The 26,818-nt window shown below is 35.2% G+C and overlaps 1 protein-coding gene across 2 annotated transcripts in view; it reads left to right on the forward strand.

Moving 5' to 3' along the window:
• SLC12A2 (solute carrier family 12 member 2) overlaps nucleotides 1-26,818 on the forward strand; it is a 103,835-nt gene that overhangs the window by 56,664 nt on the left and 20,353 nt on the right. For both annotated transcript variants that reach the window (XM_073878616.1, XM_025860989.2), the window contains exons 10-18: nucleotides 2,048-2,199; nucleotides 7,536-7,643; nucleotides 8,909-9,032; nucleotides 10,138-10,239; nucleotides 11,609-11,764; nucleotides 13,011-13,110; nucleotides 17,563-17,674; nucleotides 19,484-19,624; nucleotides 26,647-26,753. In XM_073878616.1, coding sequence (XP_073734717.1) covers nucleotides 2,048-2,199; nucleotides 7,536-7,643; nucleotides 8,909-9,032; nucleotides 10,138-10,239; nucleotides 11,609-11,764; nucleotides 13,011-13,110; nucleotides 17,563-17,674; nucleotides 19,484-19,624; nucleotides 26,647-26,753 — 1,102 coding nt within the window. The remainder of the gene's footprint in view (nucleotides 1-2,047; nucleotides 2,200-7,535; nucleotides 7,644-8,908; nucleotides 9,033-10,137; nucleotides 10,240-11,608; nucleotides 11,765-13,010; nucleotides 13,111-17,562; nucleotides 17,675-19,483; nucleotides 19,625-26,646; nucleotides 26,754-26,818) is intronic.

Below are 26,818 nucleotides of genomic sequence, written 5' to 3' on the forward strand. Positions count from 1 at the left end.
CATATGAAGATTGTTTGAAGACATTTAAGCAATGCTTGGCATTTTTTACCAAAAAAACTGATTTTGGTAGATAGGACATTCTTTATTGAATGAAGTCTTATTAAATTGAATGAACCTGGTTTTCAACCTTTTATTACATTCATGAAATCATAGCATTTTAAATGAACTGGAAAGGACTTAAGTGGTCAACCAGTCTCTAAATCACTGTTGTACACATGAAGGAATGAAAGCTTAGAGATTTCCTACCAAAGATAAGTGACACTTGATTTAAAGAATTGTTTCCTGGCAAAGAGAGATTTTATTTTGTTTTTTAGTGAATTCTTTAAAGACTCTTAGTTTCTTTAGCTGAAACGTTCCCCCAAAAAAGTAAGTATTGATTTATATATAATTGACATGCACTGATGGATAGTTAAAATTTTTTTAAAACATTTATTTTAGAGAATGTGTGAGAGAGAGAGAGAGAGCACAAGCAGGGGGAGGGGCAGGCAGAGGGAGAAGCTGACTCCCCACTGAGCAGGGACTGGATCCCAGGACCCTGAGATCATGACTGGAGCCGAAGGCAGACACCTAGCTGACTGAGCCACGCAGGCGCTCCTGTTTATTCTTACAGTCCATATGTAGATTTCTGAAATTCATTTAGAAACAATAATTTTATATATATATATGTATATATATATATAAATAAAAGCTTAGCAAAAATATTTTTGTGTTCCCCTAAAAGTTCCTGGGTCAAGAAAATTTAGTTTTAATTTAAAGAATGATATAACTGATTGTGTTTCAAATTGGAAAATAATTAGTTACACCAAACAAATGTTTTCTGTTTGTATCTGTCTCTCTGATGTGAGCCGTCATACTTACTTCATTCTGTCCATACTAGCCCTTGGAGCAGTAGGAGTAGCCCTTCCTCCCTGACACTCAGGAGTGGGGCCAGTTTCTACAAGAGTGGATGTATAACTGGTTCAGAGTAAGGGAACCTTCCCCCCGCCCCCGTCACCTGCGATGTAGAACAGCAGAGTATGAAACATAAAATCATAGCTGCTGTAAGGTAGACAGGGCTCTTTTCTCTCCTCACCCCACATGGTTTCACAAGTACCTTTAAGGAAACATGGTTTTGCAAACACTGCTCCGAGAGTTAGATGAAGAAATTTAGGAAGAACTTGATTAAAATATTCTCCCTTTCAAACTTAATTTTCTGTGTGTTGTTCACTTTTGGCTGCAGTGTTTATAATTTTTACTATGTGATGAGACAGGAGTGTTAAAGTGCTTCGAAAGTCTAAGGAATGGTAATTACTAATAGTTACACATCATATGTTGTTCCAAATAATGAAGTGCTTTTTTCCAAGAAAAGTTTTTAAATGTCATAGTATGGAAGTTTTCAGTTTTGCACAAAAGTAGAGTGTTTTTTCTAATGAACCATCACCTACTTTCAACAAAGTTACCAAGAAGTAACAGTATATGGTTAATCTTGTTTCACCTGTGCCCATTCCTTCTGCCCCAGGGGTTATTTTTAAGCAAATCTCAGGTATCACGTGCTGTCTTATCCGGATAGACTTACTTGAGCCAAAGGTTTAAATAGAATTATAATTCATTAATGTTCAAATTGTTTCCCTTCACAGAAGATTGATACTACCTGAAGTCTGATCTTTGGCATGTTTCACATATAAAACACTTCGGAGTGCAGGAAAACATTTCTACCATTTGGAACTCTTCCAACAGAGTTTTCATAATTGCTTAACCAAATAGTTTTGCTCATTACCATTTTCCACAACTATATGTATGGGGTTTTTTAAGTGTGCATGTGTGAAATATTCGTCTCTGTAAGATTTTGTTTCACTACTTAAATATTGGGGACCATGATGCTTTTCCAATTCTGTTTGAGGTAAATCTATTTAAACTGTAAATGCTATATGTAAATGCTGAAAATGTAAGTACTGTTAACTAGTATATATTCAGTCAGTACCATAAATTCCTTTATGGATATATGTAATTTTGAAATGAATATAAATTTCAGTTTTATTACTTGTTGTTATTGTCCCTTGCCCTTCAGGTTCTTGTGTTGTTCGAGATGCCACTGGGAATGTTAATGACACTATTGTAACAGAGCTAACAAACTGTACTTCTGCAGCCTGCAAATTAAACTTTGACTTTTCATCTTGTGAAAGCAGTCCTTGTTACTATGGCCTAATGAACAATTTCCAGGTGAGCCTCATATTTATGTTATGCTGACATTGTATATATAGAGGTCAGACTGCTATCAAACCTGAGCATTCAGAGTACAGCAGTCGGTTAGAAGGGAGGACCATTGTAGGACCATTGTTACTTTTTACCCAGATAGCTGTTTGAAAAGTCTGTAGATAAATAATTGGGCAAACAGATAAATACTGAAAGGGTAAAATCTGAAGCTGTTCAAGAGCAAAAGGGCTCCCGAGGGTAATGCTTTTATGATCGTGTATAATATATAGTATATATATATGTAGTGTATAGCTTCAGAAAGCAAGGAAGCATCTCACATATGCTCATATTTGTTGGGTCTATTTCTGGATTCTCTGATCTGTTCTTTGGTGTTTCCATCTATGAGTCCACCAGTACCATACATTCTTGTTTAGAGTAGTTACATGATAAGTCTTGAAGTCAAGTAGATTGATTCCTCCCACTTTATTGTTTTTCAGAATTGTTTTAGGCTTAGTTCCTTTTGCTTTTTCATACAAATTTTAGAATAATGTTTATCTACAAAAAGTCTTGCTAGGATTTTGATAGGAACGTATTGAACTTGTGTATCAATTTGGGGAGGATTGGCATGTGTCCCTATATTGAGTGTTCCAATCCATGAACACAGTATGTCTCTTCATTTGTTCAGATCTTTGGTTTCTTTCATCAGCATTGTGTAGTTTTCAGAATACAAGTACTCGACGTGTTTTGTTATACCTAAGTATTTCATTCTTATTTTGAGTATTTTATTATTTTTTTAAAGATTTTCTTTAAAATCTTTAAAAGTCCCCCAGTGTGGGACTTGAACTCACAACCCTGAGAGCAAGAGTTGCATATTTCACCGACTGAGCCAGCCAGGCCACCCCATAAGTATTTTAAATGAGTTCTGTACTCAGTGAAATGAGTTCAGTTTTCTAATTTGAGGTGTCTTCATAATTGCTTTATATTTTAACTTCCCTTTTAAAAAAGTGTTGGTATCAATAGTGTTATTAGATAAGGCCCATGTAGTCATGCTGTGGTAAACTCCCATTGAACAGTAGAATTAAATTCTTAATGGATGCTTGAAGGTTTGTGACCTTTCAGAACATATGAACTATAACACTACTTGTCTAGAATTTAGAGAATATCATTCCTTTTCCTTTTTGTTATTACCTCTATAAGGTTCCAAAAGCAAAATGAAATTTTTGTAACATTTATGGGCTTTTACAGAGAAGATTATACTAACTCAAAGTGAAAATTAAAAATTTTGATTCTAGTGTTTTTACAGTTTAGTGTAAACATAATCATTGAGAGTTCACTGTATTTTAGAACAATATATATTTTATGTAGAATACTTAAATTTTGTAATAAATTTGTCACTTAATTTTTAATGTTTTTTTTTATTTTGTGTTTTAAGCAATTGACTGCATTTTCATTGGTTATAAATATTGAATCCAATTATGTAATAGAAGTTTGTTTGTTCTAGTCACAAGACCTAGGCATAGTCGTAGGAATGAAAGAAAGTATTCATATCCAGCTAATGATTCAGGCCAGTTCTGACATTGATATTGTGTATGAAAAGCACAAATGTTGATCTCTGCCCGGTGACTGAAAATGCCAATCAGATTTCTGTGTTGTTACCTTAAAATACAAAAGTGTGTTGTCTTTGTCAAGTCTAGTATGGACTCATTAAAGCAAAGAGGAGTTTGGTTTATGTAAAGCAGCTTTTCTAATACAACAAAAAAATTTTTTAAAACAATTTTTAAATGCCTTGTAAAGTGGAACTAAATAGAAAAAAAATCCTGAAAAATGCAAATTGCTTGTCATTTGGAGAATGAAGAATGATGCATAGAACATATGCGAGGGGCCTATAAGTTGGAATATGATCATGAAGTCTATACAAAGCCACACTTGATCACACTGTTTTGCATGTAATTGACATTTCATACTTCAGGAGGAAAAGTGATTTGGGTTGCCTTACTTGTCTTAAATTTTTAATTTTACATATATAGTCCTAATGTTTCTGAATGTAGTTCTATATTTTCATGTCCTCTGAAACCTTTGACTCACTGTTGCTTACTAAACAAAGTGTGAGCTTCTTTGCTCTGTCAGTCAAAACCCTTGATACCCAGACTTATATCCCACAGCCTTATATCCATACTGAACTCCAGTGGTTGGATGTTTGTACACATACACATGCATACATGCTTACCCTACTCTCTTGGGGTTGTTTAGTTTTGTTGCTTCACTCTTCTGGGAATGCACCTGCTTTTTTCTTTACATTTGTCCAAATCTGCCTGCTTTCAAGGAGACCCAGTTCCATGAAGATTTTCTAAACTACAGGTCATCAAAACACACACACACACATACACACACACACACACACACACACACACACACACACACACCGTACAGAATCTTACCATTCATTTTACTTGCCACTTTTCTACCTTTTATCGGACTTTTGTCTTTTTTCCCCCCTTACTAGAGAGAAGACCTGTGTTTTTGTTATCTTTGTTTGTACTTTGTATTCTGGACAACACTGGTGTTACCATTATTTACATTCATTATCATTGTCCTTACTACTCATATTTTATCATTAAATGGTGGAAAATGCAGAGGTTACCAAGTAGGGTAAATATATAACTAGAAAACAGGAAACTTGGCAAATTCTAGAAGCAGAGTATTTTGAGATGCTAAGCATGGAGCATTATTTACCTCAGTTCGTGGAAGAAGAGATGATATAATGGAAGAAGAGAAAATGGAATTTTTCCCCAAAACATGACAGATGAAAAGTCAGTTATATATAGTGCTAAATTTGAAATGGTATATGTGGTATATGTTTTGCCTTAATCCAGCAGTGTATCATATTTTCTGTTCCTTGCTTTCTCTCTTCATTTATCTCCTGTCTTTGCATTTGTCTTTGAGGTCATTATAGACAGGCACAGAATTTTGTGTTTCATAAGTATATATAGCAGAAATCAAGTCTGCTACTTTTTTATCTTGGTCCATCTTATATGTCTTTTATAATCTCCTTCCCTAAAGACAGGATTGGCAGTGCTGATCTAGTATTAAAAGCTGTGTAATACAGTGATTGTGAAAAATACATGGCATATACCTAGCCAAATTGTTACTAAAGGGCTGAATAGAAAATGATCTTTTCAAGATTTTTTTGCTCCTTGAAATGCTCAGAGAGGGTAATACTAAGGTTCATTAAAACACTTTAGTGTATTTTTAACACTGGGTCTTTTGAAAGATACAGGGGGAGATACTTAAATGAAACAAGGTGGAATTATGTACACTTGTAACCAGATTGTTGCACTATGGCCAGGGATTGTGCCTGTAGTTAACTTTACATCTGGTTTAAAGTATAAAATTACAGTCAAGTGTGTAATAGTCACTAACACCTTAAAACCATATCTCCTTTATCTCCTTGGTGTCAGTTGGCACATGGTCTTGGTCAATATAAATGAAAAGTAGGGATGCCTGGGTAGCTTGGTCGGTTAAGTTTCCAACTCTTGATTTTGGCTCAGGTCATGATCTCAGAGTCGTGAGATGGAGCTGGCTTAAGATGGAGCCTGCTTAAGATTCTCTTTCTCCCTCTCCTGCTCTCCCCACTTGGGCACGCACATGCTCTCTCTCTCTCTCTCTCTCTCTCTAATAAGTAATCTTAAAATATATGTATAAAATATATTTATAAATACTATATATATATTTATGAATTTTATATATATATATGTATATATGAAGTAAATCTCCTAAGGAAGGAATGAATTTAGGTGATGGTCACCGTTCACTACTGGTGAAATTTATAATTGGATGGGTCAAGTTGACAGTACCTGAGTCCACCAGACATATTTTCCACCTCAATTTTATTTTTTCACAATTTTCAAAAATGTGAAGGGACAGTGCAGTGAATACCTGTATACCTACCCCTTCACTTATATTTATTACTTGTTTATATTTTACCCCATTGCTTTATCTTTGTGTGTATATATATATATTCTTATCTCACTTAAGCAATTTAATGTTGACAGAATACTGTTATCGAAATGTATATTCTATCTTCATCTTTCCCCACTTGTTTCGGTAATGTCCCTTTCAGCTATTTTTCTTAGATCCAAGATACAATCTAGGTCATGCATGGCATTTAGTTATTATTTTAAAATCCTTTAATCTAGGGCTTTGTAGCCTGCCTGTTTTAATCTTCCAGGACATTGATATTTTAAAGAGTCCAGGCAAGTTACTTTGCATTTTGCCCCTCAGTTTGGATTTAGCTGGTTGTCTTCTCATGATCTAAGTGATCAATTCATTTTTTTAAAACTTCATTAGGGAAATGTTTGAACATGTGCAAAGATTGAAAAGCAGTGTAATGTATCTAGCATACATTTTCCAGCTTTACCAATCACCAGTGCTTGGCTGACGTTACTTTATTTATAACTTCCTACTTCCCAGATTATTTGAAGACCAATCATAGACATAGATCCCTTCAGGTAGAAATACTTCCACAGTTAGCTCTAATATTTAAGGTCTCTTTTTAAAAAGAAAAACATAACCACAGTACAAATCTACTACCTTAACGTCAAAAAACAAAAACAAAAAACCAGAAAGAAAGAACCTACCTGACAGAAGTGTATTGTACCATCTTGAAATATTCCTGCCAGAAAACTTGTGCTTCAGTCTGATGACCTGTCTAGGTCTATGAGTCGACTAGAAATACAGAAGTGAGAGCAGCAGGTTAAATAACAGAAGTTGGAGGTGCAGTCAGCAAAATCCAGAGTGTGAGGCTTCTATAGGACAATGACCTAAAAATAATAAAATATAAAGGAAACAGTGAACCTGTGGATTGAAAAAGACTTAAGAGACATATGAACCAAATTTAATGTGGAGTCCCTTTGTGGATCCTGATTTAAACTATTTTAAAAGGCAAGAAAAGATGGACAGCTTAGGGGAATTTGAATGCTGATAGGATATTTGGTGATGTTAAGGAGTTACTTTTCAAACTGTGATAGTGGCTTTGCAGTTAGGATTTTTTAAAGTGCTTATGCATTAGAGGTGCATACTGAAACTTTTATGCATTGATATCTGGGGTTTGACTCAATGATGTGGGGAATGGTTCATTATGCTATTCTCTGCCATTGTATGTCTTTGAAATTTTACCAAATAAAAAGATTGAAGGTGAGGGTTCATGGTAAATCTGTTTCAGAAATTTTTAATGCATAGAATTATTATTCCTGTTCATTATTATCATATTTCCCTGGTATTAGTCTCCTTCATTAGCATAATAAAGATGTGAGTTTTTTGAGTGGTTTGTAAGACTTAATTTTCCATTTTTGTCCCTTTTTAAGGTAATGAGCATGGTGTCAGGATTTGCACCATTAATTTCTGCTGGTATCTTTTCAGCCACTCTTTCTTCTGCATTAGCATCCCTTGTGAGTGCTCCCAAAATATTTCAGGTAGGTATTTTCACATTACAGGCTTTATTGAAGGGGAATTTATGGTAATACATTTCATTTTGAGATTAATTTTTTCAGATTATTTGTTTACCTCATAGGTGTTTATGATTTATACACATGTATCTCAAGCCAGATATGTTTAACTTTGTGTGTTTGAATGTGAATGTTTCTGTTTATATAAACTCTAGTGCATTTACCTACTGTCAGGGTGTAGTCCTTGAGTTGTCTTTCTGGAAGTGGTGATGAATTTTTGCTTTTTTTGACATATTCTCGTTGTTCAAATTTTTCTAATGTCTTATCAAGAATAAGGAATGCATTCCAAGCATAAATCAGAAGAATTAAAGGATCTTGTCCCTCTTAGCATGATGTCAGTCTTTATGTTTTACTTTACAAATATTTGAATGCCTACCATATGTCACACGTTGTGTTAACTACTTAGGGTAGAAAGATGAATAAGGTAGACATTATCTCCCTTTAATGAGCATTCAATAAACAGCAGATACTGAATGGGAAATACTTTTTATTACTGAGTCCAAAAATGAAACGTTGATTCTGCATCCTTGTTCTTAATATTATAGTTGTAGGCAGTGAGTACAGTAAATGTAGAATATATTTCTTAAAAAACAATTTTTAGTAAAGCTTTAAGAAAAGTGGTGAAGTTTATAATTAGGATTTTTATCTGCTTTAAATCTAGGATTCAGAACTTTTTCTTAATATAGGTCATACTTATGTCATATTTACCAAGTTTTCACATTTCTTTTATTCATGTATCTGCTTCTCTGACTTTTTTATTTTCCTGAAAGAATTTCAATATGAGTGTGGGGTTAAGCAGATTAAAAACTTCAGTGGTATTCTGAACCAACTACCTTTTTCTTTTTTTAAAGATTTTATTTATTTATTTGGCAGAGAGATACAGAGAGAGAACAAGTAGGCAGAGAGGCAGGCAGAGGGAGAGGGAGAAGCAGGCTCCCCGCTGAGCAGGGAGCCCGACACGGGGCTCGATCCCAGGACCCTGGGATCATGACCTGAGCCGGAGGCAGCCGCTTAACCGACTGAGCCACCCAGGCGCCCCAGCAACTACCTTTTGATGCTTGAAATGTTTGGTCTCCTTTATGGATTGTAGGTAAAGCAGTATCATATGGGGGAAGAAAGAACAAGAGTTAGAAACTTGTGTTCTATTCCTGAGTAACCTATTAAAACTGTAAGGAAATCTGTATGTCTAACTGTGTTAACATTTCCTTCTAGTATTTACGTTTCTTCCCTAGGCTCTTTGTAAGGACAACATCTACCCAGCTTTCCAGATGTTTGCTAAAGGTTATGGGAAAAATAATGAACCTCTTCGTGGCTACATCTTAACATTCTTAATTGCCCTTGGATTCATCTTAATTGGTTAGTCGTATAAATGGTGTGCTAATACAGATATTGGAGTATTTACAGTATTAGCTCTAAACATTGAATTTTTAAATTATAAACAAAACCTTACTTTGCCTAGTAAACAAAGTTAGTTTCTTTGTGGTCAATTTAAAGAGTATATAGAAAATACTGCAAATAATAGTGCTCAGTGCATATTTGCTGAAATTACTACTGTCATTAAATCCTCATGAGAGGGAACTCCTAGGTTCTTGTCCCTGAAACCAATGAGATAATAGCATAAGGGAAAGGATTTCAGTGCCCCCTCCTGAAGGTACGGCCTTCACTGAGCTACTTTTTGTTTGGCAGTTTTGCCTCTGATCGCAAGTGAGCTAATCAGTCTTCCGCTGCTAAAGATGACAGTGGGCTTTTAATAAATGTCTGATGATACCACCATGTGTGGAAGCTCCCATGTAATGCTGCTAGGTATCTGTTTGGTAAGGCTACCTTGGGAGAACAAATTAGCAGTGTTACATAAGGTTTCTCACAATCCAGCAATTCTCTTTAGGAGTATTTACCCTAAAGAAACTTGAATATATAACCAAAGAGCCATATGCAGGGATGTCTTTAGTGTCATTAATTACAATAGTGAAAAATAGAAGCAACCTGAATACCTACTAACAGAAGAATGAAACTGCAGAATAATACTCAGGAGTAAAAACAATGATTAAAATTGATTTTCATAGATCAATATGAATGAATCTCCAATATAATAAATGTATCAAATCAAATTGCAGAATAATAAATATAGTGTGATATTATTTGTCTAACTTTTAAAATACCAAAATGGGACTACCTAATAATGTTTGTGGACTATATATGTGTAAAACCATATGATATCATTGGAAAAATACACCAACTTTGTAAGGATGAGGTATAAAGGGTTTCAACTATGGACCTAAGGTTTGATTCCTGAAAAGTAAAGTATACAAACTATATCTGACAAAGTGTAAGTATTCATTAAGTCTGAATGGTGGATTTGGGGATATTCCTAAGGCTGTCATCTAAAGGTTTAAAATAATTTCATTTTTTAAAAAGTCAAAAAGTAATGTGTCAGTAAATATACCTCATGTTTCTTTTGCAGCTGAGCTGAATGTTATTGCTCCAATTATCTCTAACTTCTTCCTTGCATCATATGCATTGATCAATTTTTCGGTGTTCCATGCATCACTTGCAAAATCTCCAGGTGATTTTCCATTTTTAAAAAATTTTGTAAATGCACTAATGTCTTTGATTTTAGAGAAAATAAGACTTTAACATGTTTTAAAAGATGGTATTGTGAGTGTATAGCCCATTAATGCTCAGTCAGCCCTTACAGTTCAGTCAAATTCGCTGAGTTTTCAAAGATCTCTTTATCATGATGTTTCCCAGTAATGTACTGTTTCTTGTCTTAGAACTCGTGTAAGAGTGTTAATCTCAAATTCTGACTAACACTTTGAAAGAATTATTGTGCTTTTCTTTCCCTGTTTTTATTTATTTAGCTGCTTTCTGTTTCAAGTTCTATTCAACACTATTTTGGTGTACCTAACCTGCCCAGAGGAATATTTTCAACACAATAAGTTTGCGGAGTTCTATTATAAAGGCTCTCTTGCAACTGAAAAAGTGCCTCATATACTTTTATTGAGGGCTTTTTGTTATTAATCATAACGGTTGGACATCAGGGAAAGAATTGAAGGAACAAAAAGCACTTTTCCTTCTAAGGGCCTAAAAGCCTCTCAGAACTTTTAAGGATATAAATTTTAGAGGTGTCTTTGTGGCTATGAAGGGCAGCACAAGGGGTGCTTATACTGGCCTCTTCTTTATCTTGGCTGTATTAATAGCAGTATCCTGGTTGTGATATTATAGTATCATTTTGCACGATGTTACCATTGAGGGAAATTAGGTAAAAGGTCCCCAGAATTTCTCTGAATTCTTTCTCATAACTTTGTGTGAAATTTAATTAAAAAAAAAAGAATATAAAATATATTAAATTATGATTTAAAAATATTTTTTGGCTATGGAATGAAAAATTTAAAACATGGTCTTCAGCATTTTTTTTAGAGTGAGCTTAATTCTTAAATACTTCACCGAAGGTAACTTTCTATACTCAACTGTTAATTTTTCTAGCAGGTTGATCAACTTTTAACAATTTTCAAGAACATTCTGTTCGAACTCTTCTGTATATTCATTAGAATATGGGTATGTCTTATGCTAAAAATCCAGAACATAAAACCACACTACTAAGGGCTGGATTTGAAAACTTTCAATCTTTTGTAGTTTTTAACCATTCATTAAGATACGTTGATTTAAACATTTTTTTTTTTTGATGAAGAGTTTATTGAATACAGAAACTAGTAACATAGAATAAAACAGAAGTAAATAGATGGGCTCTCATTGTGGCCTTCAAAAATTGTGCTCAATAATGCTCTATGACTTTACTGTCATACGTTAGCCTTATACTTCTTGTTTAAAGCAACCACAAAGAAAGTTATTTTGTGCATACATATGTACCATTGTCTAAAGCAGATAAGGTATTTGAGTGACTTTGATGTCTCTATTTTATTTGTGATTGTTAGGGTGGCGTCCTGCATTCAAATACTACAACATGTGGATATCACTTCTTGGAGCGATTCTTTGTTGCATAGTGATGTTCGTTATTAACTGGTGGGCTGCATTGCTAACATATGTAATAGTCCTTGGGCTGTATATTTATGTTACCTACAAAAAACCAGGTCAGTAGTTTTTTACATTTATTATGTATATTCAAGCTAGAAAATATCTAGAAGTTCTTTGTGGCTTTTCATATCTAAACATCATCTTTTGTGTACTTGAAAGGTGCTTTGTAAAACCTAAAATACTTCATTTCCAAATACATGTAGTTTTAGTGAAAATAATTACCACAGGGCTTTATTCTCTGGAACTCCTGCTTACCTATAAATTAGATTTAACTAATCCTACTTAAAGAAAAATGACAAATTTGTATTATTAACATGTTGGTGGCCCTCAATATACTTTAAAATTTTCTTTGAAAGGGTTAGACTTAGTGAAATAGCTCCTGTAGTAGCTGTTAGCCTAATAAACATGTATTACTACTGTAGTCTTAGTACCTGCTGTATAGTAAGTACCACAGAATTTATGGTATATTAGAAAGACATAGTGTCTTCCCTAATTTGACAAAGGTATTTTTAACTGGGAAATAGTTAAAGATTACCCAGAAGGTGTCACACTGATAACTGTTGGGTGTATCTCCACATAAGACAATGATACTCGGGTATGTTGGGGTTGATCCAGTATAGTATGGTGACCTCTAACTCTGAGGGAAGAACCAGTGAAAAAGGTTTAAGAATTTTGGGCCCCAAAAGAAGAGTTTAGGAAGAAATTACAAGAGTGGTTGCAGTGTAGTCATGTGAAACTGTGAGGAAACATTTTGTAATCCAGATATGACACAATGAGGTTTTGGATAAGAGTGCTGGCCTTAGAAATGAAATGGACAAAGGAGGTAATGTTTTAACCATCTTAGAAACAATTATTTCTCTAAAATAACAAATGTCTAAAATCATATTTCGTGCCCAGGCTGTTTATTCAATACAGAGTGAAATTTGCCTGTTCAGATAACTTAACCGTTAAGCACTATAAATGGTACTTCCAGAGTTTTGAAATCTTTCAGTCAGAGAGCTGCCTCTTTCCCCTTAGACCTCTGCCTATATAAACAATAATTTTAAAATTATTTGTGGAACTTTCTTGCCCTGTCACCTTCATTTTTTGTACATTTTGCTTTAAAAGCAATTACAGTTCAGATGAGCATTTTCGTAGTGTCATGCTATGGACTTGAACTATTGAAAGTTCTGAGTACATTGGTTTATTTTAGCACTTGATTTTTTAAATATGAAAGCACTGTTTACATCTCTGTGTCTCAAATTGGTTATTGATTGTTGGTGAATATTGGTGTTTTGCTGCATGAACACTGTCTTCCCACAGATGTGAACTGGGGATCCTCTACACAAGCTTTGACTTACCTGAATGCACTACAGCATTCGATTCGTCTTTCAGGAGTGGAAGACCATGTGAAAAACTTTAGGTGAGCAGTAAGGTAACATAGAATCGTTGGTCGTAGGTGGCAGTCAGTTCTTTACTTACCATTCAGTAACATTTTTGTATGCTGCTATTTCATGAGAAGTTTCCTGAAAGCATAGATTATTGTTTTTTGTTTTGGTTGGACTTTGGTTGGGCAGTTTATTCAAAAATAAGGGTGAGATTTCTTATCAGAAGTTGACAAAGAGGTGAATTATCTAACTTACCAAAATGTTATGAGAGAGAAAGTATTCGAAGTCTCCCATTTGAAGGCTTTTAAGTGTCAGCTCTCATAAAGTGAACAGTTTCTTCCCACTGTGGCCATCGAAGTTCTGTAAGTATTGTATACCTACTAAGTAGAGCCAAAGTTAATTTGCCATCAGTAAAAACCTTTTCCTTTGCTTTGTTATAGGAATGGGAACATTGAAAAGATGTATTTTATTCCAAAATACCTTTTTAAATCTTTATCAGAATTACACATAAACATAGTTGAGAGAGGAAAAACTTGGGTTCGTCATGAAAATCTGTAATTGCCCAACTTTTTGTGTCCCTCTTTGTGACATACCACAGGCAACCACTTCGAACTCTTCACTGATTCATTTAGTAATTACTTGATATTCCCAAACATCATGGTGGTTTTGCTCTACTTTGGATGTTTTAGGCCTTATCTGTTGATGTTTTTCCTTCATTCACATGCGGTGGCTCACGCATGCACTCTTCCCTTCATCCCATCCTCACAGTATCTTTTATGTCACTATTTTGATTAGGCCGTACTTCATATTTATGTTTTTATAACGTTTTAAAATGATTCCCAGCTGAGCCATGTCGTAAATTATGATTGCTTTCTCTTTCCTGTACAGCCTTCTTGTTTCCTCTGGAGCCATTTTTTCTTTCTTTCTTTCTTTCTTTCTCTTTCTTTCTTTCTTTCTTTCTTTCTTTCTTTCTTTTTCTTTCCTTTCTTTCCTTTCTTTCTTTCCTTTCTTTCTTTCAACTTAATATATATTACCATCTCATCCTTCACCAAACTTAACAAAATATGTTGTTTTCTGAGCTTCGTAGTTTCTGTTTCTTTGAAGTGTCTTTCTCACTGTTTCCTGTTTCTTTAACTTGGGTTCTTAGATTTAGCCTTGTCTGAAGTAATTGTGGTCCATAGCCAGGGAAACTCTGCATTGGTAGGTGGGGCTTGTCAGTGATGCCCTTAATGTAGATTAATATGGCTTTACTGGTTCTTTGAGAAATTTAAGTCATCTTGAAGACTTTCTTTTTTTTGATATGATTAGATTGCCCAGAAAAGAATATTTTAATCTCTTGTTGATAAAAGTCCTGGCTACCAGAGTTCTTAGTCAGGTGGGAAGGGAGGTCGGGAATCTCTGGATTCAGTATGTAAATAAATGTTTTCTCACTCTCCCCTGATGAAAGTAGCTGTTTTTGCCCTTAGGTGTTGCTGGTGTCTCACAGACCAGAAACCGCCTTTTTTTTTTTTAATTAAAAAAAATGCTTTTAATTAATATAATACTGAATTAGCTTTAGAGTCACCTGGCTGGCTTAATGGGTAGAGCATGATCTCAGGGTCATGAGTTCAAGCCCCATGTTGGGCATAGAGTTTACTTAAAAAAATAATAATTTTTTTTAAAATTTTAAAAATCTAAATTAGCTTAAGGTATACAACATAGTGATTTAACCATTATATACATGATGAAATGCTCACCATGAGAAGTGTATTATAGTATTATCAACTATTCCCGGTGCTATACTTTCCATCCCCAAGACTTACCATCATAACTGGAAGTTTGTACCTCTTAATCCCTTTCATACATTTTGCTCATCTCCCCAATCCCCTTCCCTTTGGTGACCATCAGTTTGTTTATATTTATGCATCTGTTTCTCTTTTTGTTGTTGTACTAGTTTGTTCTCCATGAGTCTGTTTCTCCCTTTGTTGCTGTTTGTTTTCTATTTTTTAGACTCCCATGTAAGTGAAATCATACGGTATTTGTCTTTGGCTTATCTTCCTCAGTATAATACCCTCTAGGTTCATTCATGTTGTTGCAAATGGCAAGATTTCATTATTTTTTATGAACAAGTAATATTCTGTTGTGTGTATATATATGTACATATATATACACACCACATATTTTCCATTCATTTATCTATCACTGAATACTTAGGTTTCTTCCATATCTTGACTATTGTAAACAACATTGCAATAAACATATGGGTGCATTTATCTTTCCCAATCAGTGTTTGCATTTTCCTCACGTAAATACCCAATGGTGAAATTACTGGATCCTATGGTACTTCTCTCTTTAAGAATGTTTTGAGGAACCTCCATACTGTTTTCCATAGTGGCAGCATCAATTTACATTCCCCAAACACCAGTGCATGAGGGCTCCCTTTGCTCCACATCCTCACTTACTTTTTGTCTTTTTGGTACTAGCCATTCTGAGTATTATGAGGTGATACCTCATTGTGGTTTTGAGGCCCTTTCTGGCAAATAAGCCCTAGCCTAACACAGTTGGGGAAGGACAGAGATACTTGTTCATCATAGTGATGGAAATGATTTGGTTCTATCTAGTGGTTTCTTGTGCAGAGTTTAAACCACTGTTTCTTACTTTGGTCTCTTTAATACATAGCCCCTTCCTCTTCCAGAGGCACCTATTACCTCTAACTTATAGGCATTTTGGTGATTTTTTTTTTTTTTTAAGGCATAAAATCAGGTAGCTTCACAGCTTTCTCATAGGCTTTAGGATTTAGCCACTTCCTGATTTGTCTTCCATCTGATCTCTGGCTTTCAGTATTTCCATACTACTGTGTTTTCTCCTGTTCATATTTTTGTGGGTTTTATGCCTTAAAAATCCCATTATATGATGGCATTTTTTGAGGAGGGAGTTAAAATGAAACAGATGTTTACACTCTGTCATTGTTACTCGTTGTCATCTCTAATATATTTCATACCATACTTTTTTGGCATGATACAACTATACCAAATTAAGCCTTTGTGGTGTTTTTACCATTTAGTAAAGATAGGGACTACCAGTTATTTAATTGTAGTATAGGTTATGTTAAAGTGTACGTTAAACTACCATTAAAAAAAAGCTGAATTATGCAGTGGCTCTACAAGACGGACATCACTGTTACGTGTGGATGGTTTATGGTGGGCGGATTTGCTGCATTTGCTCATTCAGGTCCCACATTCCCTGTATCTTGTCAGTCTGCCATTTCCTAGCAGGTGTTTTTGTCAGTGTGGTCAAAATCATCACCACATCCATGGCGTAGCTTACAGGAAAGGGAAACAAAGTGTGGAGGGTAGCCAGCTTCCTTTTTAGAGGAAATGGGCTGTAAGTCACTCAGAGGGTCAGTTGTAAGCTACCAGGCAGGCTAGGAATTATGTAATTTCTATGTGGGGAGCTATTTAACCTGCTAAAGCTTAGATGGGGAGGTGAGCAGTCTGGGCCATAGAGGATGATGTCCTGTTGGATTCCCCCAAAGCCATTCTCCCAGACAGGACTGGTTTTTCAGATAGCTTGCTAAAATTCTGAATAGGTTAGTTTTTGTTTTGTTCTGTTTTTTTATGATCTTTATTCAAGTTTTCATGCTTATTTTATGATGTTAGGAACTACCCTAACATTTAATTTAGTGGTTAAGTCAGAAATTTTAGTTTACTTTTTGTGAAAGTTTATTTTAATTATATGAAGTCTTGTTTTAAAGAATTTATGGTAATGTTTGAACTTATAAAATGGATACTTGAATATTTTTTCAGAAAATAACATTGATCTCCGTTTCTAGTTAGCTAAATCAAGAGTTAAGAATATGTGAAAGTCATGCCACTATCTTGTGTCTACAAAGGCAATTGAATTTAGTTTTGATTTTCACCATAATTAATTAGAATTAAAACTTTTACTTCAAATAGAAACCTTCACATCAACTGTAGTGATTTTACTGATATGACAGTTGCCATTGAAATTAAGCTAGATTAGAGAGAGCTGATATTATGAAGTAGAAATCACTATAATGTGATCAAGCCAAGAAGGAAGGTGACCTGTTTGTACATGAAGGGAAGGCAATGCTCTTAGGAAGTTTTGTGAACTCTGAAAGAACTGGAATACTTACTACCTTTAGAAGATGAAAAGTTGTTTACATATATTTAATATATTTTAACTATTGTGTGTCTTCCTATAATACCTACCAGAATCTTGATGTATAACATTACCAATTATTTTAGAAGGACATTTTGCATGATGTTAGGTCCAAGAAGTTTTTGTTTCTGCATTTCTCATATACTAAGAAACCCTGGTTAAAAGTCCTCTTCTTTTGAGCATCCTGTGGCCTACGTCCTGAGGACAGTTGCATAAAGGAGATTCTAGTGTAATAATACATTCTTAAGAGAAGTAACTTAAAAACGTCCATGTTCTCAAAAATCTAAACTTCTCTAATTTTGTTTTATTTTTTAATCTTAAATTAGGCCACAGTGTCTTGTTATGACAGGTGCTCCAAACTCACGCCCAGCTTTACTTCATCTTGTTCATGATTTCACAAAAAATGTTGGTTTGATGATCTGTAGTCATGTACATATGGTAAGTGTTTGTATTGTTTTTTTTTTATATTAAAACATTTTTTGCTCTGTGTATATAATTTGTAATTTGTGGGGCTTTCTAGGTATGAAACGATTTGACAAGATAAATCTGTTGAGTTTGGGGTTTTTTTGAAGTTAGTTATTTTCTTCAAAATATTATTGCCTCTATTACTGTCTCAAAACCTCATTTTAGAAAAGATTTTAGAATTTTAAATCTTTGTTCTTTCTCTTATTTATTATGAGATTTTACCAAACTATATTTCTCTTATAGAATGGTTTGGCTAAGAAAAGTAGCTTCTTGATAACTAAGGAATCTAAATGAAATACAATATGTGTATTTTCTTACTAATATTTCTCATAGTGTTCTGAGAACACTGGGAACATTTACTACCCAAAGAAAAAAGAGGTTCGAGGAGGTAGATGAATGGTGGTAAATATCTAGCATTCCAGTACATAAGAAGAGCAGAGTGAATGCTGAATTTCCAAGTTTGAACACTGTTAATTGCCTGTTCATTTGTGTTTTAATCATGAGTACTAACATTACTAAAAATAATGGTAGGGCGCCTGGGTGGCTCAGTCGTTAAGCGTCTGCCTTCGGCTCAGGTCATGATCTCGGGGTCCTAGGATGGAGCCCCGCATCGGGCTCCCTGCTCTGCAGGAAGCCTGCTTCTCCCTCTCCCACTCCCCCTGCTTGTGTTCCCTCTCTCGCTGTGTCTCTCTGTCAAATAAATAAATAAAATCTTTAAAGAAAAGTAGTGGTAAACATTTCACCCAAAAGTAGTTTTCTATTTTTGGCATCTTGGCTCTTGAAAAGAATTGCTAGATGATGGTTCACCTGTTCTGCATGAGAAATTGGAGTATTTGTCAGATCAGCTTTTGTCCCAAACTGTTTTGTTTATCTCATTAGAAATGTGTGTTGGATGCCCCATGTCTCAGCTCCTGCTAGGGTTGATCTTCTGCTTGTATAGTCACAAAGTCAAAGTCGCGTCTGGCCGAGAACATGGACACACTGGCCCCAGGTCCCCCATAGGACTGGTAGAGTTTTTCAGTTTGTTTCCAAGTTGATCAGTTCAGGTTGGGGTTTTGACCGCAGGAAATTACAAATGGGGCAATTTTCCTACCAGGAAAAACAAATTGTATTTGTCCTTTACTTTTTCATGAACAATTAAGGCGTACTTTTAAACCTAGTTTTAGATTTTTGCTTTATATACATTTGCATATAACACATTTTATGTGTTGCTTGCAAGGATCAAAATAGAATTGCAAGTTGAAAATCTCATTTCCTTAATTCTGTTCTTCATCATTTAACAGAAGTATGAAGAAAAAAATGCATTTATATTTTACAGCAAACTTGCATTTTCAGGTTCCTGAGAATTAATAACTCAGACATCGGGGACAAATGAAAAATAAGCTGGGAAACTTTTTGTAGAAAAACAGAAGGCTCTTATTTTTCTCCATGTGATCTCTTCTCCATTTTCAATAATTTCTAATTTTGCTTATTTACTTAGTGTATTGAAAACTTCCTATTTATATTTCAGTATGTATTTCTTCATCTTCTCTTCTCCCTTTTCACGCTGCCTCCTGTGCCTTAACTGTTCCATCAACCGTACCTTGTCATAATCTACAGAAAGAATTCATTGACATGAAAATAAAATGTTAAAAAAAAAAAAGAAAAGAAAATGTTGTTGTCCTACTTCTTTCCCATCCCCAAGGTTTAGGCACCTTGTTTAAGCTAGTGTAATGGTGATTTTCTTAAGTGTGGACTGCATTATCTTTCAGTTAAAGGCATTATTAATATTCTTCTCCAAAGGGCCCTCGAAGACAAGCCATGAAAGAGATGTGCGTTGATCAAGCCAGATATCAGCGGTGGCTTATCAAAAACAAGATGAAGGCTTTTTATGCTCCAGTACATGCAGATGATTTGAGAGAAGGTGCACAGTATTTGATGCAGGTAAATACGTTACGCCTCTCAAATAACAAAATTTGAGTTTTGGGTAAGCTTTAAAACCTTTTGTCTTCTAGGTGTCATTCTTCATATTAATAAAAATGGTATATCTTTTCAAATATCTTTATTACTACTAAGATTTGTGTAATCTGAGCACTTAAGGAACTATAGAGATAATGTGCTGTTGGCTGACAGGGGAAAACCTGTCTGGAAATTATCTTAGCCTATTTCCCTAAGGTATTTCCCCCTCATTTTCTGCTGCTATACCTCACTGGGTTTGTTGTTGTTGTTGTTGTTTTAAGTGTTAAGTAATGGCAGTCCTTATGTAATTTTTTAAAAATTCTAGTTCCTTACCGTATTTCTCACTATTTCTTTACTAAACATAGACTTCACTTTCAGTTTTGTGTGTGATACAGTAGTTACATGGGATTTGGAATTAGTCCTGGATTTAAATGCTAGCACTGCCACTTCCTTATTACGAATTTTTGCTGAGCAAGTTACTCAACTTCTCCGAAACTTAATTTCCTCAATCAGCCCTAAAGGTTGTGGGAAGAAATAAATGGACTGAGATAGTATTTGCCATCCTATTTTTTTTTAAGATTTTATTTATTTATTTGACAGAGAGAGACACAGCGAGAGAGGGAACACAAGCAGGGGGAGTGGGAGAGGGAGAAGCAGGCTTCCCGCTGAGCAGGGAGCCCAATGCGGGGCTCGGTCCCAGGACCCTGGGATCATAACCTGAGCCGAAGGCAGACACTTAACGACTGAGCCACCCAGGCACCCCTTGCCATCCTATTTTTGTACGAACCCCTTTCTTGCAAGGCAAGCTTAACTAGAAGCCCATTCACTGTGCTAATTGTGGAGTTGCTTTGTTAAAGCAGAGGTGGGAGGCTCAGAGTACTGTCATCTGTGCCCCTTCTGTTTGAATGTTTCACATTTCTCACACTTGACAAGCACAAGGGTAAGAATGTCTTAGGTGATCCTCAAGAATAATAAGGGATGGAAGTGGGCTTTCTTTGGCAGATATAAAGCCTTATCATAAACTACCATAATTAAGACATAGTGGTATTGAAGTAGTGATAATTAGATTAACGAAACAAAACAGGAGAAATAGAGCCACTCGTATAGGAAATTTAATACATGACTGAGGTAGCATTAAATCCAGGATGGTCTGGGACAGTTATCTGTGTAAAAAAATAATGTAACAGATCCTTCCAAAGACTGCACAAAAACTATTTCCAGATGGATTAAGGAATATGAAAGGCAAATTTTTAGGCTACTAGAAGAAGATACAGAATACTTTTATGACTTGGACTAGGGAAGGATATTTTAAAATGAGACAGAGAAAGTTGAACTATGAAGAAGAGATAAGTTATTCTTTAGTTAAAATTTAGAACTTTGTGCTTCTTAAAAAAAACAAAAACAAAAACCATGAAAACAAAAAAGGAAGCCACAGGCCAGAGAGACAACATGTTACTAGCAAATGAATATGGCCCAGATTATGTAAAGAAATAGTGTCAATCGGTAAGAGGGGGGAATAAAAGGAGCAAAAGAAGAGGAGACATAAACAGCAGAAGTAAAAATCAAAACCACAATACACGTGTACTCCATACTCACTAGACTGACCAGAGTTTGGTCTGCCACTTCCAAGTGCTGGGAGCAATGAGAGCACTTGGAAATCTCTGCACTGCTGTAATAACGTAGATGGATCAACCATTTTGGTCAGCAGCCTGGCAGTGTCCTGCAAATTGGAAACTGTGGGCATCCTAGGAGATGCTGTTCTTACATGTGTACCTTAGAGAAAGTTTTACACGCGTAAAGAAGGTTATATGAAACTGCGGAGCAGTACTGTTTGTAGTAATGACAAAGAACTGGAAGTAACTTCAACAACCATCAGTCACAGTTTTAAAGATAATGGTATAATCATGCAGTGGAATTCCACATAGCAACAGGGATAAACCTCAAAAACAAAAAGCCTTAAGGAGAATAGCAAGCTAAAAGGAATGATACGGAGATGCTATAAAATTATAAATCTATATAAATTAAAAATGTATATGTATGTATGCCTAAATAATGGAATACATAGTAAAAATACAAAGAGGGCATGAGAAGGAAACATAACGGTTTTTTTTTTTTAAAGATTTTATTTATTTATTTGAGAGAGAGAGAATGAGAGATAGCACGAGAGGGAAGAGGGTCAGAGGGAGAAGCAGACTCCCCGCCGAGCAGGGAGCCCGATGTGGGACTCGATCCCGGGACTCCAGGATCATGACCTGAGCTGAAGGCAGTCGCTTAACCGACTGAGCCACCCAGGCACCCGGAAACATACGGTGTTTGAAGTGTGTTTGTCATATTTATTTTCTTTAGGTAGTGGGTACGTGATTGATTATTCACTTTTCTATGCAAAATTTTTATTTTTTCAAGTAAAATCCTACCTCTGGTCATAGGGTTGTTTCTAGTGGGTAAATCTTACTTGCTTTTGTACAATTTATAGGAACATTTCTATAACATTTCTTTATTAGTATTTAATAAATGTTATGTTGGAAATGAAGGAAATTACTTTCTTAGAGCAGTGGTTCCTAAACTTGAGCGTGCATCAGAATCACCTGGTGGACTTCTTAGAACAGACTGCTGGGCCCCACCTTTGGAATGATTTAGTAGGTCTGCAATTAGTCCAGAGAGTTTGCCGTTCTGTAACTTGACAGGTGCTCCTCAGACAGTCCAGGTCCTACATTTCGAGGACCTCTGTCTTTAAGGGTGTCTGCAGTTAAAATGACACTGTTGTTGAGAGCTAGGGTCCATTATCCCCATCACTCTCAAGCTAACATGCTCAACCCAGTGGGTCTTTGAGCAGTATGGAGCAAAGGTGGGATGCATCGAACAGTGGTATTCTGAGACTGTCCTATAAACCTGGCATATACAAGCACTTGACAGAGATGCCCAAGAGCTTGACTTTATTCTAGTAGCAGAGCTGTCTGTGTAAAATAAACTTACAGATAGGAGAATTAATCACTGACATCTTGGTGTAAATTGTCACTGGCAGTATTTCTCTTTCCTTCGTACCTTCTGGAAATCTGTTACATAAAACCGCGAATGCCTGTATGTCTGTTAGAGGTTTATAATCTTTGTCAAAATAGTTTTTTGTATGTTGATTTGTTTCTTCAGGCTTATGTTATAATCTTGGAGATGCTGTTTTTAGATGGTTTTCATAGGTTTTACTATACCTTCCTCTCTAACTTTTCATTTCTATGTCCCTCATTTATCTAGTTACTAATGATAAGCATTTATTTATCTTTAAATTAGCATTTAAGTATCCAACTTCCACATTAAAACTTGAGATTCACTTTTTTAAAAAGAGGCAGTCTTACCAGTAGCTTGCTTAAGGAGCCCTTTGGCAGTGACACATTAGCACTGCTGCTGACTCTTTTATGTATTTGGATTTTTCATTTCTTTTTTTTTTTTTTCTTCTGTTTTTAATGGCAGGAACCACTAAACTGTCAATCCAATTTTAAACCTTCATTTCAAAGAGCAAAAACCTATTGTTCTTACTTAAAAATCAGATTACAGAATATGAATGCCCTTTAAATCAAGTGGATCTCATTCAGAGTCTCATTAAAGACATAACTACCTTTTTCCGGGACAAAAATAGCCTAGAGGTATACTCTGTAATATATGCTGAGTGTTTCTGGCACCTTCCCCTTCATCAGCCACATTTTGAGGTAAACAGTAATTTCTTTTAAATTATTCTAAAATAAGTAGACCAAAATAATGTCACATTGCCAATAAGAATATTTGAAATATAAATTATGTCCAGATTCTATAGCCACATCCTAAATCTGTGTGGAGCCATGAAATATTACTAATGATAATTTAAAGCCATCACTATTAGCTGAACATTTTAACCATCCAGGACATGGAGCCAAACTCTACAAGTTTTCTTTTTCACTGATTTTTGAAGTAATACAAATCTCACAGCAGTACTTAACTACATTTAAATAGATAAGCGTAATGTTTGGAAATGTTGTTACTTAATAGTGAAATGTAAAAATAAAAGCCATGTGCCATTGTGGATGTAAGTGGTTCTTTCTGCTGCAGTAAGACCGGTTAGTAATAGGGGCGCCTGGGTGGCTCAGTCGGTTAAGTGTCTGCCTTCGGCTCAGGTCATGATCTCAGGGTCCTGGGATCAAATCCCACATCGAGCTCCTTACTCAGCTGGGAGTCAGCTTCTCCCTCTGTGCTCTATCCCTCCCTCAAAAAAAAAAGAATGGTTATGATAATGTCCAGAAAAATATGATAACAAACTAAACACATTTCTCATCAGCAAGTTGTGGTGGAAGGTGCACAGAAAACATTGCTACAGAGTCAAAGAAACAAATAACACAGTAATGTTTGAAACTAGAGATGAGCTTCAAAGGACTGCATTCTGCCTAATTGGTTTCATTTATGGAATTCCATGAAAAACTGATTTTTTATGAACCAATAAGTCTGTTCCAGAGAAGACATATTTTCAGGAATAAATTATTCTTTAAAACACATGATGTTTTATGGAAACTGAAAACATTACTTCTGACTGAATAGCTACTTTGATTAGAATTTACAAAGGATTTAGGGATGAGTGATACATTTGAAATTTCTTTGCTCAGTCATTCAAGGGAAAGTGATTGAAATAATGAAGTTGAAACGAGCACAGAGTGCTGCAGGATGTTATTGTTAATTTTATAAAAATAAAACATTTTAATTATAATAAGATTGTGACAAAAGTTTGTGATGAAAAAGAAAATAAAAAGAGAATAATAATATTTTGTGCCATCAAAAAGTTACCGGTTATCTTGTGGCTTAGTTCTTTAAAAAAAAAAAAAAAAACTCTAAAACTTAAAGATGTTTCTTGTTTTTCTTTTACCAGACAAACAAACAAAAACAAAACTTTGTGGTTAGTGGCTATCTTCGTACCTAACAGACAGTTATAAAAAACAGTAATGATTATTTTTTTTATCTGTGGGTGGTTTTAATATTGAGTGGGAAAATAATCTTATTTTTTGGAAGAAACCTGTGCATGGAGCGAATGTTTTGAGAATGAATTTAAGTTTTATGTGGTTAAGAATATTTCTAATTATCCCAGGTCCTTAGGACAGTGTCTGACCCACTTAATATATACTGGGATTAATTTAATCTTTGCAAAACATGATTTAAGTATGTCATGTTTAAAAACTTGAGTGTGGGGGTGCCTGGCTGACTCAGCTGGTAGAACATGTGGCTCTTGATCTCTGGTTCATGAGTTTGAGCCCCACATTAGAAGTAGAGTTTCCTTAAAAAATAAAAAAAGTAAATGTGACCTCACATCATGCACAAAAATTGACTCAAAATACATCAGCGATATAGGAGCTAAAGCCATAAAACTCTTAGAAGAAAATGTAGAGGTAATTTTTCATGACCTTGGATTTGGCAGTGTATTTTTAGATATGACACCAGAAGCATGAGCAACAAAAGAAAAAAGTAGATAAATTGGACATCGTCAAAATTAAAAATTTTCATGCATCAAAGGACATTATCAAGAAAGTGAAAGACACAGAATGGAAGAAAATACTTGTAAATCTTACATCTGATGAAGTTTAATATGCAGAATACAAGAACTCCTAAAACAGGAAGAAAAAGACTGACAACCCAGTTAAAAATCTACTAAGGATCTGAGTAAATGTTTCTCCAAGGAAGATCTGAAGATAGCTAATAAGCTCATGAAGAGATGCTCAGTATCCTTAGTCATTAGGGAAATGCATATCAAAATCACAATGAGATAACATTACACTCCCAGGATATCTATAATTTAAAACACCCCACCTTGCCCCCACCGCCCCACCAGAAATCACAGGGGTTGCCAAGGATGTGGAGAAATTGAAATGCGTGCCTTGCTGGTGGGCTCATAGCATGCTGTAGCTGCTGTGAGAAACAGTTCAGTGGTTCCTCAGCACAGTGTGGAATCTGCGTATGACCTGCAATTCTACACCTTGACATACACCCAAAGAAATTGGAGCAGGGGGCCAAAGAGATTGTTATTTTTGTATGCCAGTGTTGATAGCATTTCTCACGGTAGCCAAAAGGTGGAAACAATGTGAGCGTCCATCAACAGATGAATGGATGAACAAAATGTGCTACTCGCAAACAGTGGAATATCATTCAGCCACAGAAAAGAATGTGGTTCTGATAGATACTGTAACGTGGATGAACCTGGAAGACATGGTGCTAAATAAACCAGTCACAAGGGACAAACACTGTATGATTACACTTACATGAAACATTGAGGATAAGCAAATTCAAGTGACAGAAGTATATTAGATGTTACCAGGACCTGGAGGGAGGCAAGAAATAGGTAATTACTTCTTTTATGGTTAGAGAATTTTTGTTTGGGGCTCCGAGAGGGCTTTGCAAATAGATACTGGAGTTCAAAAATCAGTGTGTTTTACTATCTTACAAAAGAAGAGATTCATGGGATTAGGGGATATGTTAAGCATATTGAATTGCAACTCTTGATGAAGTTGCACAAAAAATATTTTGATGGAAGAGTTGAGGAAGAAAATTAGCCACTTCTCAGGAGAAAGTTGGGCATAATTGGTAGAAGTCAAAATTCAGTGTTGTTGTGATTCACAACTGCAACCAGTAATGCTTCTCTTCTATTGGGACTTTTGCTTCTGGGTGTTAATGGCTATCAAAATAGCTACTTAAGAATACCACTGTATCATTATGATTTTTATGAAAGATTAGATATATTCTATTATCTTTTTCTTACTAAAAATACAGAAATTTTGGCAAATCATACGAGTATGAAAATCTCCATTTAGAATTTTTAAAGCATTTATCTTCAGTTTTTGTATATGGTTAAGCATAAGTAATATGTGATCAATGTAATCTATATAGTTTATTAAGGGTGTACAGTTTAAAAATGTTTATAGCCTGTCCATTTGGAGGATTTGATCCTTTAAAAAATATTTTGCTGGATAGTATATCTTCAAAGTTGTGTTTTTCCTGTATTTTAGGCTGCTGGTCTTGGGCGTATGAAGCCAAACACACTCGTCCTCGGATTTAAGAAAGATTGGTTGCAAGCAGATGTGAGGGATGTGGATATGTACATAAACATATTTCAGTAAGTATCCTTTTAACACAGTAACTTGGCTCAGAAAATGAAAACTTGAACTGGTTTTTTGAAGC

Source organism: Callorhinus ursinus, unplaced genomic scaffold (genome assembly GCF_003265705.2).
Source record: "Callorhinus ursinus isolate GAN/ISIS: 27379988/994484 unplaced genomic scaffold, GSC_fseal_2.0 scaffold30, whole genome shotgun sequence".
NCBI lineage: Eukaryota > Metazoa > Chordata > Mammalia > Carnivora > Otariidae > Callorhinus > Callorhinus ursinus.